Source organism: Podarcis raffonei, chromosome 7 (assembly GCF_027172205.1).
Source record: "Podarcis raffonei isolate rPodRaf1 chromosome 7, rPodRaf1.pri, whole genome shotgun sequence".
NCBI lineage: Eukaryota > Metazoa > Chordata > Lepidosauria > Squamata > Lacertidae > Podarcis > Podarcis raffonei.
The window spans coordinates 697,392-714,508 of NC_070608.1; the positions used below are offsets into that span (position 1 = coordinate 697,392).

Consider the following 17,117-nt stretch of genomic DNA (forward strand, 5'->3'; position numbering starts at 1 on the left):
CTTGACATCGTTCTGTTTCCTCGAAGGAGCATCCGGATAGGGGGAGAGGGTGCCAGAGGGAAGGGTCTGCTCTGTGACTGCCCCCCACAGCCCTCTCAGAACTTATTTGTTCACGGGAAGCTGTAGCTGTGAGCGCAACGGGTGGGGTGTTGTGCGCTTCTGTGGGTCAGCCTCATGCTTCAGGATTGCTCTTGCATTTCTGGCCCTTTTTGGGGCAGGCAAAGAACAACAGAGCAAAATGATTTCTAGAATTCTCTCCCTGTCCCTGGTAAGTCTGCCTTGATATCCCAGTGGTGAATTGTATGTGTGGACAGACAGAGGGTAGTTTTGGAGGGTTGGGAAATAGCACTCTTGCCCCTGAACTGGCACAACTTCCGGGGTCTGGGTCTGGACCACAGTGTGGCTCACATGTTGGGGTGTTGTGACATCATCCAGATGCGCCAGTACTCTGAGGCCTCTTCCTCCACCCTGCCCACAACATGCAAAGGTCAGCCAGTCCTGGCTCACACCTTGGTAGAGGGACATGGGGCAGTTGTATCTTCACTGAGCCTAGACAGTCAAGCCTTCAGTCTAACTGGTTTGTTTGTGTGTTTGTGTTATTTATTTAAGACAGTTATATACCATTTAATCAGTAGCATTTCTAAGTGGTGTCTCAAAACCATATAGACATTGAAATAATAAAAGTATCATAAACCAGAACACTTCCTTAAAATGCCTGCTGGGACAAGAAAGTCTCAACAAGCAGGATGTCTGTGTAATCTGAAACTTGCCCCCCTCGCCTCCACTGCATGGGGTTACTGGGGGAGGAGCAGCCTCAGGCCAGAGCTGGAGGCCCCGTCTTCAGGAGGAAGCTGCAAGACCACACCCAGGAAGCCAGTGTTTAGAAAAAAGAAAAAAGGCAAAGGACCCCTGACAGTTCAGTCCAGTCGCGAGCGACTGGGATTGTGGTGTTCATCTCGTTTTACAGACCGAGGGAGCTGGCATTTGTCCACAGACAGTTTTTCTGGGTCATGTGGCCAGCATGACTAAGCCGCTTCTGGCAAAATCAGAGCAGCACACGGAAACGCCGTTTACCTTCCCGCCGGAGTGGTACCTATTTATCTACTTGCACTGGTGTGCTTTCAAACTGCTAGGTTGGCAGGAGCTGGGACACCCCGTTGTGGGGATTCGAACTGCTGACGACCTGATCGGCAAGCCCAAGAGGCTCAGTGGTTTAGACCACATCGCCACCCACTTTAGCCTGTGCCAAAATTTGGATTCTAGCAAAAGACACTCTGCTTTGGATTGCTTCAGTCCACTGGTGCAAACTGGGTGGGAGAGATGTTGCCAGTGCTGACTCTCAACGTTTTCCATCTGCTTCTTCTGAAGTTCCTGTTTCTCCACTGGCATTTGAGAGGGGGGCAAAGTTGCAGCACTGCAAGTATTTCAGACCAAGTATGCCTTAATTTGTGGGACAAGGGGGCAGCTCCACCAAGTGTTGGGGGGGGGGAGTAATCTGGGGGACTGCTCGCCAAGCCTGAGCTTGATTTCAGCCTTTCTACATAAATCATTATCAACCAATTAACATTGCCCTCGTCCTCCCGTATGTCTCCTGCCCCAAAACAAATGCAGGCAGGTAAGGAGACTGTGTGTGTAACAAACTCTAGTGCCTGCTGGGCTCTCTCAAAAAAGCCCTAACCTCCCTCACAAGGTGGTTGTGAGGGTGAAATGGAGAGGAGAACCATGCAGGCCGCCTTGAGATCCTTGGAAGATAAAGGTGGTGTATAAAGGAAGGAAAGAAAGAAAGAAAGAAAGAAAGGGTATCTGGTCAGCCACTGTGAGGAAAGGATGCTGGCAATTTTATATTCTGACTCCTTGTGGGAGGGAAGGCTAATGGAATTCAACTGGGCCTGCCTCAATTTCAGCTGCTGGGTTCAAATGTCCGTCCTGGTCAGTATTCCCCCTCCTCCCCACAGAAGTCCCACAATGTTTCTTAAAATCTTTCCCTGGCATGGGGGGGGGTTGTCACCTTCTGTGGCACCTGAATGCTTCCTGCACATCATTTTCTTGTTCCTGCTGGTTCCAGGAAGCCACTGGGGACACAGACCATTGGCAGCTGCTTGATCTGGTGCCAGTGGTGTGAGACTCATGGCCCTTAGCCTACGCTTTGTGCTGTTGCCCTGCAAGGGAGAGCTGGCTGGGGTTTCTAGGGTGCCAGCACCCAGGTTTCCAGCAGCAGGCGTTTGGAAGCATGGATTCCTCGCAACTGGGGGTGCAGAGCAGAGCCACCATGGAGGCAGAGCAGAATCACTCGGGCTGGCAGCCATTGGGATCCAGCACTGAGGGCCTTCTGGCGGTTCCCTCACTGCGAGAAGTGAGGTTACAGGGAACCAGGCGGAGGGCCTTCTCGGTAGTGGCTCCCGCCCTGGGGAAGACCCTCCCTTCAGATGTCAAGGAAATAAGCAGCTATCTTATCTTTAAAAGACATCTGAAGGCAGCCCTGTTTAGGGAGGTTTTTAATATTTAATGCTGTATTGTTTTTAACACTCAATTGGGAGCCGCCCAGAGTGGCTGGGGAAACTCAGCCAGATGGGTGGGGTATAAATAATATATTATTATTATTATTATTATTATTATTATTATTATTATTATTATTATTATTATTCTGTCTCCCGGGGGAGGGAGTTCCACGGTTTAACTCTGCGCTGTGTGAAGAAGGACTTTCTGAATCGCTCAACGTTCAGCTTCCTGGGATTTCTGCAAGTTCCAGGGTTGTGAGAGGGAGAGAACTTCTCTCTCTCAACTTTCTCCATTAACTTCTGTCATGTCACCCCTTAATCTTCCTTTCCCAAAACGCGGCAGCTTTTCTTCACAGGCGAGTCTCTCCATCCTCTCCTGCTGCCCTTCAAGAACTCATTTTGAAAGGTGGGCACTGAAGGGGGCAGAGCCTGGTTGGGGGGCCACGGCCTGGCTTCCTGCTCCTGGTGCATTGGTGCATTCGTGAGAAGCCGCTCCTCCTCTGCTAACAACATGGAGCCCCCTTTTGAATTGCACCCTCTCCCTAAAGGTGCACGGGTGTCATAGAAGGAAGACCCCTAACTGTGAACTGAATCCGGATCCAACCTTTCTCCCTCTGCCGGGGCTCTTGAGGAAACTGGCCCCTTGCTGGGGCGAGAGACGGCAACCTCATCCTCAAAGGCCCCCTTGGGTTGCAGGGTGGGGCATGACCTTGAGGCCAGTCGCTGCCTCTCAGTCTAGCCTACTTTGTCAGGTTGCTGTGAGGAGAACATGAGAAGGAAGAAAACCCATACGGGCCCCCTTGACCTCCTTGAAGGAAAAGCTGGGGTGGAAACAATATAAGGTAAAGGTAAAGGGACCCCTGACCATTAGGTCCAGTCATGGCCAACTCTGGGGTTACGGCGTTCATCTCGCTTTATTGGCCGAGGGAGCCGGCGTACAGCTTCCGGGTCATGTGGCCAGCAGGACTAAGCCGCTTCTGGAGAACCAGAGCAGCGCACGGAAACGCCATTTACCTTCCCGCCGGAGCGGTACCTGTTTATCTACTTGCACTTTGACGTGCTTTTTAACTGCTAGGTTGGCAGGAGCAGGGACCGAGCAACGGGAGCTCACCCCGTCGTGGGGATTCGAACCGCCGACTTTCTGATCGGCAAGTCCTAGGCTCTGTGGTTTAACCCACAGCGCCACCCGCATCCTTTCGGAAACACAATATATAAGTAAATAAATAACAATAAAACTTTTTCACCAGAGAAGGCAGGCCACAGTCCGGCCACCTAGGAGACCAAAGGGATGCTCACTGATCTGCAGGGCTGGGGGAAACTAAGCTGGCCGCCCTCCTTGCCCGCCCTCTGCCCACACTCGGGAGGTTGGCATCCCTGGGCCAACATGCAAGTGCGGACAGACAGGGACCTCTGTTCCCTCTTGAGGGCTGGCTGGCATCTCATTGCGCCCCCTCTGGGCGTGCCAAGCCCTGCGCCCACCTGCATCCCTCCCCAGCTGCGTTTCCTGCCCTGAGGGCCAGGCCGGGCCTGCCCTGCTAGTCAACAGAACGCCTGTCTCCATGGCAATGAGGCTCGGCTGGCCCAGGCTCCTGCAGGCCCCAGGTAAATGCTGCCAGCTTGCGGGGTGGGCAGTGCCAAGCCAAAGGAGATGAGGGGAGGCTCTCCTCCTGCTGCCGCCCCCCAGGGATGGGGCTGGGCAAAAGCCTGGGCAGGGCCTGGCACCCCTGGAGGTGCCAGCTCCTCCTTCCAGGCCCTGATCCTGTGCCCTTCCAGGAGGCAGCCTGAGCTGCGGGCAGCCATGCTGAGGCCTGCGAGGGCTTCCTGAGAGAAACGGGGCTGTCACTCTGGAAGAAAGTGGAGTTGTCAGGTGTTGGGGCCTGAGCTGTAGAGGGTGGTCCTCCAGAGGGGTACCTCCCCTTTTTGGGGGGGGAGAAGCTGTGTAAGAAATGGGTGCTACAGCTTTTCACTGAGATCTCCATATGTGTTTCATTGGGATCTTCTGGTAATACACAGGTCTGCATTTTGTGGATTTGCATGTAGCAGGTCATTGTTATTCTGAGCTCCCCTTGGATGGAAAGCGCAACTCGCACATTGAACAATTGACCAGGCTGGTTTTTACGTTGCTTTTAAACATTTGCATTTCATCATCTAACCTGCCCTGGAAAGATTCTGTCTGATGATGGGATGGATATTGATATCTCATTAAGAAACATGCATCTTCTTTAGCTCGCCTGGCCTTTGACTGCTGAGACATAGCTGTCAACGTTTACCTTTTTTTAAGGGAAATTCCCTTATTCCAAATAGGATTCCTCGCAAGAAAAGGGAAAAGTTGACAGCTATGTGCTGAGATAGGACGCTCTCTGGTTGTGATTGTAATTGGTTTTAAACTGTTTTTGATACTGAATTTTAAATTGCTGCAACCTTCCCTGGGACCTTATGATGAAGGGAGGGTAAGAAATAATAATAATAAATCACCATCACCATTGGGACAAAACTCATGGTGATTTTATGGTTTGTTAAAGAATCCATGGTTTAGGTTGATGTGCGATGAGACCTAGGCTTCCTTGGGTGGCTCTCATGGGATCTTCTCCCCAATTCCCTATGACAGGCCTACTGCTGTGGGGAGAACTGAGCTGGATGTACATATGAAAAAGCACAGTACCTCCAATAAATATGGACTATAATTTGCAATTCTGCCTTGTCGCTTCCAACAGATGAAGGCCCTTTGCATTTCTACAGAAACACTCTCATGGTTAATGGTTACCCAGGGTGGCTGGGCTTTTAATAACACCATTATAAAAAATATATATTATTGCTACTTTTCCAGGTTCCAGTGCGGACCCCGTGCCTTGAAAGCTGGTTCCAAGTCCAGCTTTGCAGGTTCTAAGAAGGCGTTTGGTTCCCTTTGCCCTTCAGCATCTTCTGTGTGGATCAGCTGCTCTGTTCACCCCGATACGAGGAGTCTGCTGTGCAGAGCAAGGCAGAACTGACAGGGATGATGGAGGCGGAACGCAGAAGCTGTAAGCAGGGTTGCATCGGGGTGGGGTGGTGTTTATAGGAGCCCTGGGTGTGTTCACCAGCCTCATCATGCTGCTGAGCGAAGCCAGGACTGGTCCCCGAGGCTTGTGTGGGGAGGGGGAGACCCAGAGATAAATAGGTACAAATAAGTAAGGTAAAGGGACCCCTGACCGTTAGGTCCAGTCGTGGCCGACTCTGGGGTTGCGGCACTCATCTCGCTTTATTGGCTGAGGGAGCCGGCGTACAGCTTCCGGGTCATGGGGCCAGCAGGACTAAGCCTGTTCTGGCGAACCAGAGCAGCGCACGGAAACGCCGTTTACCTTCCCGCTGGAGCGGTACCTATTTATCTACTTGCACTTTGACGTGCTTTCGTACTGCTAGGTTGGCAGGAGCAGGGACCGAGCAATGGGAGCTCACCTTGTCGCGGGGATTCAAACCGCCGACCTTCTGATCGGCAAGTCCTAGGCTCTGTGGTTTAACCCGCAGCGCCACCCACGTCCCCCTGTACAAATGAGTACCTCCTGTAAAAAGGGGGAACGGAACAGCACCTCACAGGGGTGTGGAGGGAACCGATGGGTCACTTGTGAGTGACATCATTCTCAGCTCCCACCTTCCTCCAACAGCCACTCGTGGAGGGCGAAGGAAGTGGCTGCGCCTGTCCTCAGAGCCCTTTGAAAATATGAAGGAGGTGGAAGCGGAGGAGGAGAAGCAGAATGAGGCACAGCCGGTACCCAAGGCGCAGCCAAGCAGAGCATACCTGCACTGGCTCAAACTCCAGAAACGCCTCCGCCGCGCTCTGGACCTGGTACATTTCTTGGGGGAGAAGCCGGTCTGGCCAGGGGGATCCAGGTGTGGCCGCTGTGTCTCAGTGAAATCCTCAGCACCTGGGGATCAGGAGAGGAGAGGTGCCAGGGCGCCAGCCGCTCGGACCTGCTCAGAAAATGGCACTATGCACCTGCCTCAAGTATCCCCCTGCTGCTTCAGGTGTCCCAGAGATCTTCCTGCCATTGCAAACAGGCTTTTGGAGGGGCTCACATGAACCCTCTTGTGGAAGGGAACATCCAGTGCCTTGAATGGTCATCCGTTGGTACTTTGTTCCTCTCTTCCTGCTCCCTGCAAATGTGCTCTGAATATCAGGGGCCAACAAGATGCCTGGGTGAGCCCTTGAGAAAGACCCAGGTCCCCCAGGGCTCTCCTCTCCTCACCTGGGATTCCTGGCACCTGGCCTTCAGAGGCATTTTCTGCCTCCAACAGGTGGCAGTAAAACACAGCTGTTGAAGCAAGCAGCTTTTTCTCTCCTTTTTCTCCATGAATGTGGCACATCCCCTTTTAAAGAAATCTGAGTAGGTGACCATGATGGCATATTTTGGGAGTGAATTCCATTTTTAAAACTATGTGCTGCGTACTGTGGTGCCCCAGCATATTTGGGTAGCAGGAGCTGAAATCCAAACCGCATGAAGTTGATGGAGAACGTCAGGGCCAAGCCCTGTTGGTTGTCCTGAGCTCCTCTGCCTCGTATTCTGAGCCCCCTCGAAGAAGCAGACAATATTTGCCGCGCCCTTTCTGGGGCCTGCCTTAACCTGTTTTGTTCTGCCATCAAGGTGTTCCCCAGCCTCCTGATCCCCGAGAGCTTTCCAGGGTCCCTGGGACCTCACAGCTAGAGCCAGCAGCATAGCTAGCTGCTCAGGTGCCGGGTGCGGGGGCCTGTCCTGCAGCTGGAGGGGGGCCACCTGCGCCCATGAGGGGGGCAAGCCTCTCTGACACTTGGAGCTTTTATTATTATTATTATTAAATTTTATTTATACCCCGTCCTTCCCAGCCAAGACCAGGCTCAGGGCGGCTAACACCAATATAAAAACAATTGATTGAAATACAACTTAAAAACAAGATTAAAATACAACATTAAAATGCAGTCTCATTTCAGTAGGAACTCAAATCAAAAACTTTTTGGGGATGAAAACGTCAAGTCTTCACCAAGGCCAACTACCCAGACTGGTCCTACGTGGGCCAGAAAAAAGCCAGGGAAGTCCCCAAATAGGAGTTCCATCACAGAAGGAGGAAGGAGAAAGGAAAGAGGGGAAGGGGATCAAGTTGATTCCAAGCCAAAGGCCAGGCGGAACAACTCTGTCTTACAGGCCCTGCGGAAAGAGATCAGATCCTGCAGGGCCCTGGTCTCAGGAGACAGAGCGTTCCACCAGGCTGGGGCCAGTGTTGAAAAGGCCCTGGCTCTGGTTGAGGCTAATCTGACTTCCTTAGGGACCTCTAGGGTGTTGCTATTTAGGGACCTTAAAGTCCTCCGTGGGGCAGACCGGGAGAGGTGGTTCCATAGATACGAGGGTCTTCCACCTGCCCTTCAGCTGTAGGGCGGCTGAGGGAGAGGCAGTAGGCAGTCGCAAGTCCCACGCTGCTGTTACAGGCAGCATGGAACCTGCAGGCACCTAAGGTACCACGTCACTCCTAAAAAGTTTTGTGAGCCCAATTTTTTATTTTTAAAAAACTCATTTTGTCACCCCCCCTTCAGTGATGACACCTGGGTCTGGCCGCACCCTCTGCACCCTGCTTCCTCCGCCACTGGCCTGAGCCCCTGGTGCCCATAGGGGTCTCTGCCCATGTCCAAGGAGCGGGCAGCTCCCATGAGTTGGAAGGGCTCCACTCGGCCCGGTGCCCTTGCTGGTGGTGGGGCCAATGCTGCCTGTCCTTCGTCTTCCTCTTGCAGATGAAGAAGGAGGACTTGAAGCCCATCCACCTGAGCCACGGCCTGCAGCACCTGAGTCGCTCAGCCTTGGGCAGCCCCGTGCGGTGCGTGACGCACGATGTGCACGGGAATCGCTTTGTGGTGCTGGACTCGGAGAACAAGCTGCACTCCTTGAAGGAGGAGGGCTCCTACAAGAGCTGCCTGAGGGCCCCTGCCCCCATGGCGGGAATCCTCCACGCCTCCCTGGTCCACCAGTTTGTGGCTTGGGACGAGGGCGGCCTCCAGGTCCTGGACTCCGGCTTCCAGCTGCTCTCCCAGGTCCGCTCCGCCATGCCCATCCGATGCGGGATCTACAGCGAGAACCTGAACCGGATCGTGACCGCGGGGGACGGGAACCTGACCATCTGGGACTTCCGCTACGGCTGCCGGAGCCTGCAGTGCCGCGTCGTCCTGAGCGAGGGCCTGGGGCCCGGAGACGTCTTCTCCCACATCGCCCTGGACACCAGCAGCTTGCAGCCCCAGCGCTGCTTCGCCTCCAGCACGACGGGCGCTGCGGCCTGGGATATCTCCAGTGGGAAACTCCTCTCTTTCAAGAAGGAGCTCCACAACAGGTGAGGCTCCTCCCGGGCTCTGCAGAGAACCGGCCTCCCAGCAAGGAGAGAGGCCCCCGCTGGGACCAGGATGCCCCCGTGGAAGGATGGGCTTTCGGTGCTGCTCTCTTGGGCGCAGAGCTGGGGCAGGCTCCTTCTTCTTCCATCTTGGACTATTTAAGGCAGCGGTTCCCGAACTTTTCTGGTCTGCCACCCACTTGGTTCTGTTAGTTCATTTCCAGTGCCCCCCCCACTCTATGTTGTTGTTGTTTAGTCGTTTAGTCGTGTCCGCCTCTTTGTGCCCCCCTGGACCAGAGCACGCCAGGCCCTCCTGTCCTCCACTGCCTCCCGCAGTTTGGTCAGACCCCCACTCTATAAAAAGCATAATTCGGAGCAATGGCTTGCACAACCCAGTAAGGGAGATAATTATTGCAGATTTTAATATTGTGCAGCTTGAAGCAATCGGATACATAAAAACCGAACCCTATTAGAATACAAATTGTCCGGACCCATAAATCAGATTCAAAGCTTCACTAACAGAAACTTCTTCAAAAACAGGTACAAAACAATGGTACCTCCAGAAAGTTCTATAAAGTGTATGCATATTCAAGCACAGGTTCTTCTTCATAAATATATCACATAATTACAATCTGCAAAAATCAAAGCTCTGTTTATTCCATAGCTTGCCTGAGTCTGGATCCAGCCTAAGTCTATACAGCTCCCAGAGAGGGTAATTTACACCTCCTTCTCCTGCTGTGCCTGAGAACAAAGAGCCAAAAGGCAACTCCCTTTCAAAATGGCAAATTTGCAATTGAATACCTTAATCATGCGACCTAAGGTTAAACACTCACCTGTAAGAGCAGAGAACATCATCAGTTAATCATTAACGTGCTTAGAGAGCTTCAGAATGGCCCAGTGGAAATTTCCACTGTGCACCACCCAGACTGCAGCTAGTTTGACCCCCACCCCACCCCCATGACTGAGAAGCACCTCCACTTGACCTCCTGTGACCCCAGTGTTATTTGTTTTTATGATTTCTTAAATTTGTTAGTCACTTTATCTTGCCCAGGGCAACCCAAAGCAACTTGCAACCAAACTTGGGACTTGAGGAGGGAGGGGTGCATTTATCCAAGGAAGCCAATGGAAAGTAGATCCCAAAGAGACGGGGGAGAGAGAGAGAGAGAGAACATCTCTTCGCGTACAAAGCACAACAAACGTCCAGAATTCTCTCCCACAAGTTGTGGTGGTGGTGACTGAACCCTGGGGCTCTGAAAAGTGGGGCAGTTCTTGGTTTGTGTCCTGCCGCTAATACCCCGTAGCCACCTGGCTGAGCTGCCTTGGGAAGCGGAGGGCTGGTCTGCATGGTCCATGGAAGCATAAGATCATGGAGTGGCAGTGTTGTAAGGGATCCTGGAGACCACGCAGTCCAAGAAGGACCTGACTTAACCTGGGCTGCTCTTCTTCGTCTTCTCTCCCAGGGTGATCACAGACCTCACCTACTGCGAAGTGATCGGCTGCGCCATCACGGCCTCACGGGACACAACCATCAAGGTCTGGGACAAGAACTGGCACATTCAGATGGTCTTTGTGGGCCACACGGGTGAGCGTGGGTGCGTCACTCTCAGCCAGGATGCGGAGATAAGGGCAACTGAAGAATCCCCCCCCCCGGCCGCTAGGAAGGCCTTTGGCAAGAGACCAACGCCTCTCTCCCCCTTAGGCTGGGACACCTCTGGCTCCTGCCTCCCTCGCAGGAGTGGCGTGTCCAGGAGGGGTGCCTCAACGTCATGGGGGCAGCCCGGCCTGCAATGGCCACTCTTTCCTCCTACAGGATAGTTTGATGGCCAGAAAGTCAATGGGGGAGTTTTTCCCAACTTGAAAGTACAACGATGGGAGGCTGAACCTGTTGAATTTCTGCCTAGCACGCAGCTGCTAAAAGGCGTAAGGGTGCCTAGCAGTTGTTGATGTTGAATGTCTCTAGGGCTTTGATAAGGTCTGCTGAGCCACCTTGGGACATTTGAATACCTATCCTGGCCAAAACATCTAGCTATATGAATTAGTATTGGGTTGTAAGGAGAACAAAGAGTTCAAAGCAGGACCAGGTGGAGCCTTTTCTCCTTCCTGCAGCTATAATAATACTACTACTACTAATAATAATAATAATTTATTTATACCCCGCCCATCTGGCTGGGTTTCCCCAGCCCCTCTGGGCGGCTTCCAACAAAGAATTAAAATGCAGTGGTACCTTGGGTTACATACGCTTCAGGTTATGTACGCTTCAGGTTACAGACTCTGCTAACCCAGAAATATTACCTCAGGTTAAGAACTTTGCTTCTGGATAAGAACAGAAATCGTGCTCCGGCGGTGCGGTGGCAGCGGGAGGCCCCATTAGCTAAAGTGGTGCTTCAGGTTAAGAACAGTTTCAGGTTAAGAATGGACTTCCGGAACGAATTAAGTTCTGAACCTGAGTTACCACCGTACAGTAGTCTGTTAAACATTAAAAGCTTCCCTAAACAGGGCTGCCTTCAGATGTCTTCTAAAAGTCTGGTAGTTGTTTATCTCTTTGACATCTGGTGGGAGGGAGTTCCACAGGGCGGGTGCCACCACCGAGAAGGCCCTCTGCCTGCTTCCCTGTAACTTGGCTTCTCGCAGGGAGCTCTTCTGAAGATGCGTGGAGGCCTCGATCCACTCCTGTCTCCATCCCAACGTAGCTGTGACTGGCCTTGGCCCCCTTTGAGCTTCTTGTGCCCCCAGGTCCGGTCGTCGCTGTGACCATCTACCCTCAGAGGCCCCTCATCTTCTCCGCCTCCCAGGACGGCACCATCCGCACCTGGAACCTCAACACCATTGACCAGGTGGACCAGGTCCATTTGTCGGAGCCGGTGGAGACCCTGAAGGCCGTCACCCTTTCTCACGTCGTCTCCGTCTCCGGCTCGTCCCTGACCCTCTGGAAGATCAACAAGCTCTACTCGCTCTACACGCCCGTGGGCTGCCCCGTCCGGCGCATCTGCTGCGTCAACCTGGAGGCCCTGGGCAGCTTCCCCGTCCGCGCCCTCTGCGTCTGCCAGGACTCCACCGTGCGGATGGTGGACGCTCAGAGCGGAGTCATCATCTCCATTCTCTTCCTGGACAGCCACCGCCAGGGCCTTGACGTGGCGTACTGCCTGCCCCGGGAGACCCTCTTTGTGCTGATGGAGGATGGGGCCGTGCTGTGGGTCAACAGCGCCCAGGACCCCATGCAGGTCAAGAAGAGCCTTCCGGGCCACACCTGGGCGTCTGCCCCCTGCTGCCTGCTGGTCTACAGCCACGTGCTGGACCCGGAGAAGGCCTATTCCCAGTGGCTGGATGTGCTGGATTGCAAGGGCTACAAGAAGCAGTGGCTGAAACACCCGGATAAAAACAGGTAAAGCAGGTGAGATGGACGGGGCGGGACTCGAGGGAAGCCCCTCTCTTTTCCCCCAAAATTTCAAAATTGGTTTTCACAACATTATAAACAAACAAACAAACATAAATCATAGCCTTATTGAAAATTACACTTATTAACATTGTTAAGTGACTTCCTCGCTTCTCCTTGGTCGGGTTTCATTGCATATCCTTTTAACGGTTTTCCAAATCACAGTTCTTATAAAATTTAACTTAAACATTAAGATCCTTAAATCTTCACATTATGAAATTAAACATATTAATTCATCACTTAACATAAATAAAATCCTAAGCCAATTAAGTATCTGCAAGCTGTTTTTAGTTAATTTAACTTAACCTATTTATCTAAGTAATCATTAAATTTGATCCAATCTTCCTGATGCTCCTGCTCCTTCTGGTCACGGACTCTTCTGGTTAGGTCAGCTAGCTCCGAAAAATCCATCATCTTCATCTGCCATTCTTCTATCGTTTTCCACTTTTTAGCTAACAAAATCCGAGCAGCAGTTGTGGCATACAAAAATAATTTAACATCTTTTGAGAAAAGCCCCTCTCACCTCCTTCATGGCCAGGGCTGCCAGGGGGTCTTACTCTCCGGTAGGTGCTGCTGCCACCCTCCTTCCCAACGGCTCCTTCATCCGGCCTGGGGTGCAGCAAGGCAGTTGCTGGTCAACGTTCCCTCATGAGTTGATTTGGCATGTAAAGGCAGCCCACACTCTCATCTGCAAACCCTCAGAAGAGCCTGCGGAGGGGTTAATAATAATAATAGTAATAATAATAATAATAATAATAATAATAATTTATTTATACTCCACCCATCCGGCTGGGTTTCCCCAGCCACTCCGGCGGCTTCCAGCAAAACATTAAAATACAATAATTCATCAAATATTAAAAGCTTCCCTTGCAACTCCATTCCTAAACTCCCAGTAGCAGGAACTCCAGGCGTCCCGGCACATGGGATGCTGAAAGCCAGAGTCTGCCCTGCCTAGCAGTGGCCAGGCTCCCCGCTCTGCTGGAAGGGCCAAGGCCCCTGGGCCCTCCTCCTGACACACAGCAGACACGGCTTTTCCATGTGCCTTGAATCCCGTGCTTCACATTCCCCATGTCTGCCTGCCTTTTCCTCCACCCCCGCTAGTTTTTTATTTATTAATACTGTATTTTTTATTAATATTTTAACAATAAGAACATCGAACATCACATTTCAAAAGCAGGAGCTGTAGAACACCAAAACTGGAATTTCCCCATTAGAAACATGCACAGTCACTGATTTGGTGTCAACATATAAAATCATGATAGAGTATGACAAACTAATCAAACTACAAGTAATATCTATACCAAGTCATGATGCACATAAAAAAATGAAATGAAATGAAAGTATCATGGAAAGTCTTAAAATAAATAATGCTTTGAGGTGGCTTGAAGTGAGAACAAGAATGAAACCTTAGACTATTCATAGAACTAAAGAAGTACTAAGTGGCAGAAGGATCTTATTTTCCCCCAGGTGAGCCAGGTTCATCCAAGAACCTGGGCGGGGAGAGGGGGGGTTAGGAAATGATGCCAAGCACACCATTCAAAGCGCTGGGGTGCAAGAAGATTGCCAGGTTTGGCTATGCTCACAAAATCTATAAAGTCAACCCAAGTTGCAGCAAAATTCTCTTTTTGAATTTGTCCTTGTGCAACCCTTTTTCTTTTCTTTTACCACATCCAGGTTGGGGTAATCCTTCCCCCCCCCCGACCCCAGAAGCTGCCATTCCACCGTGCATATCTGTCTGAACATGCTTATCAAAGGACGCTTCTCTCCCCCCCCCCCAGGTTCCTGCTAATTTTGGGGCACAAAACGGGCTTCCTGACCGTGGTGGAGTGGTTTCTGACCCGAAACCGGTACAAGGTGGAGGCTCACGGCACCCAAGCGGTCACAGCCTTGGCTGAATACCCCACGCAGATGTGTATCATTTCAGCAGGTGAGTCCTCTGGTTAGGCAAACCCAAATATCAGGGATGGGGGGTGCAGAGGGTGATCTTCACCCTCCATGCATCCCGCCCCCCCCCCGGCACGCGAGTGCTGCTGGGCAGCAATATGGGGGGGGGAGCTCAGACCCCCCCGGCCCACAAATATTGAGGGGGATGAAGCCCCTTCTGCCCTCTATAGTTGGTGCCCTTGAAGGTCTTTTGGTAGTCCAGCTCTGGAGCTCCCTCCCCCAGGAGACCCAGACCAACTTGGGTGGCTTTAAAAGAGGATGAGGCAAATTAATAGAAGCCTCTGGATGTATATTTTGCTCTAGTTTGGTCAGAATCGAATCCCCCCTTCTAGAGTTAATGCTAAATACATTGCTTCTGGTCGATGAGCCACCAGAGCTGCTAAAGGGCCATGAAAATGTGTGTCTGGGGCTTTTTAGACTTGCCTGCCCATCATAGCTGTCAACATTTCCCGTTTTTTAAGGGAAATTCCCTTATTCCAAATAGGATTCCTCGCAAGAAAAGGGAAAAGTTGACAGCTATGCTGCCCATACACTCTCTGAAACCCAGGGGGCACCTTGGTTGCCAAATGTGAAATACCACATTTACTTGAATGTAATGCTCACCTTGCCAGGGATGCGGGTGGCGCTGTGGGTAAAAGCCTCAGCGCCTAGGACTTGCCGATCGCATGGTCGGCGGTTCGAATCCCCGTGGCGGGGTGCGCTCCCGCTGCTCGGTCCCAGCGCCTGCCAACCTAGCAGTTTGAAAGCACCCCCGGGTGCAAGTAGATAAATAGGGACCGCTTTCTAGCGGGAAGGTAAACGGCGTTTCCGTGTGCGGCTCTGGCTCGCCAGAGCAGCGATGTCACGCTGGCCACGTGACCCGGAAGTGTCTCCGGACAGCACTGGCTCCCGGCCTCTTGAGTGAGATGGGCGCACAACCCCAGAGTCTGGCAAGACTGGCCCGTACGGGCAGGGGTACCTTTACCTTTACCTTAATGCTCACCTTTTACGTTGCGAATATTAGGGTGCACCTTAGATTTGATGGCGCATTTACATTCGCCAGCAAACATTTTTTTGGTTTCAAGGTTTTGAAAATTGAGGTGCACATTGGATTTGACGGCGCATTAGATTTGCATAAATATGGTATGTTGGCAATGTTTTCAGCTCTCCTGCCCCACTGCAAGGAAGGTACTGTTTGTAGCCTAAACATCCTAACGATTTGTGCCCTTCAGTAGTACTTGGGGGGGGGGGTCCAGGAAGTTAGCAGTTCAGAGGTTGATAGAAATACGGGAACACAATAATCAAACTATTCAGAGAGAATAAATGCATTTACTAAAGATATATAGTTCTGCTAAGTGGCTACAGCAAAATTCTGTGGCGATTTCAACAGTGGAATCCTCCATTAGATTTTTAGAATCCTTGCTGGAACCAAGACCCCCCACTCAGAAGGGACTTGGGCATCATGCAGACCAGCCCCTCCAAACTCAAGGCAATAGCATGGGGTAGATCTGCAGAAACCAACCCGGGACGCCGTTGGGGGGGGCAAGAAGGAGGAAGAAAGAGGAGCCTTCTCTGCCCCGGGGGCTGACCCTGTGCCTCTCCTTGCCCCCGGGGCAGGTGCCGACCGCACGGTGAAGATGTGGCGCGTCTTCCCCTACACCACGGAGTGCCTGGTCCCGCTGCTGAGCTTCTCCTGCGCCTCCCCTGCCTTGCACCTGTGCTCCCTGGGGGAGACGCTGGCGGTGGCCTTCCAGGACCCCCAGACGGCCACCTACAGCGTCGTCTACTACAACCTGATGAAGCAGACGCGCTCCGAGCACAAACCCGAAGACGACGCCCAGGACGACATCACAGGTGCGCGGGAGCCGGGAGGGCGCAAAGGCCAGGCTGGGGGAGGGAAAAGGGGGCTCGGCTCTCCTGTCTCACAGCTGCTGCCCCCTCGCTGCCTCCCTCCCTCCAGGCCTCTGCTGCTGCCCCAACCTGAAGCTCTTCGCCTCGTCCAGCAGAGACGGATCCGTGAAGATCTGGGACATCGAGAACAAGCTGCTGCGGTGACTGACGGGCCGGATTCTGAATGGGGAATGGGGGTGTCCTGTGGGCCGGGGCAGCCTCCTGCCCCCAATGGGGCTCTCTCCTCCCTGCGGCTTTTGCACCCAGCACTGGAAAGCAGGTGCCCTTTAAGCAGAGGCTGGGGACCATCTGTCCGGGATCCTTTAGTTGCCATTCCGGCATCGCAGGGGTTGGGCTGGATGGCCCTTGGGGAGCCCTTCCAGCTGTAAGATTCTATGTCTGCCAGCGTGCCTTTGGTGAGCGAGCACAGGGACATCGGAAGCTGCAGGCCACAAGTTCCTCCAACTCAGCATCATCCACACCAGGGTATCCCCAGACTTGGTCTCCAGCTGTTGTCGGACTACAACACCCATCATGCAAAGCTCACAGGTCCAGCGGTCAGGGATGATGGGAACTGTAGTACAAAAGCAGCTGGGGATCCAAGTTTGGGACACCCTGCTCTGCACTGACTGGGAGCAATGGCTCTGGCAGGCTTTGAGCAGGGCTCTCCCCCAGTCTCACCTGGAGACCCCTAGGAAGCAGCCCGCGTCTGGCACCCACTCAGTTGAGAGCAAGCGCCATGGGGACCCAGCAGGCTTCATTCGGAGCAAGCCAAGTCTGTGTCGTGTCCCACACAGGGATGCCTGCTTTGCTTGCAGGACAGTGTGGTGCCCCTGATTGTTTTGGAGGCCGTAGGAAGTTTGAAACGTCTGCCATCCCCAACGCCTCTCCCGACACCCGAAGCTTCAAAAGAAAATAGCTGCAGACAACCCTCCTCCTCTTCTTCCCCGTTTGGAGTTTCCATCGCTGCTGCTCTCAAAATTCCTTTCCCACCTTCCCTTTAATTTCCCTGATCCATCCATTTCTTTTTTTCTACTTAGAACTGTAGATTT

General features: G+C 52.5%; 1 protein-coding gene across 3 annotated transcripts in view; it reads left to right on the forward strand.

Moving 5' to 3' along the window:
* Nucleotides 1-4,177: 4,177 nt before the first annotated feature.
* The window catches only part of WDR97 (WD repeat domain 97), a 35,110-nt gene continuing 22,170 nt past the window's right edge, over nt 4,178-17,117 (forward strand). For 2 of the 3 annotated variants that reach the window (XM_053395027.1, XM_053395028.1), the window contains exons 1-8: nt 4,179-5,518; nt 6,140-6,321; nt 8,233-8,822; nt 10,280-10,401; nt 11,553-12,201; nt 14,031-14,179; nt 15,793-16,029; nt 16,136-16,226. In XM_053395027.1, the coding sequence (XP_053251002.1) occupies nt 5,494-5,518; nt 6,140-6,321; nt 8,233-8,822; nt 10,280-10,401; nt 11,553-12,201; nt 14,031-14,179; nt 15,793-16,029; nt 16,136-16,226 (2,045 nt within the window). In that variant the 5' untranslated portion in view covers nt 4,179-5,493. Of the gene's footprint in view, nt 5,519-6,139; nt 6,322-8,232; nt 8,823-10,279; nt 10,402-11,552; nt 12,202-14,030; nt 14,180-15,792; nt 16,030-16,135; nt 16,227-17,117 lie in introns of all 3 variants that reach the window. The other variant, XM_053395029.1, reaches the window with a different exon arrangement.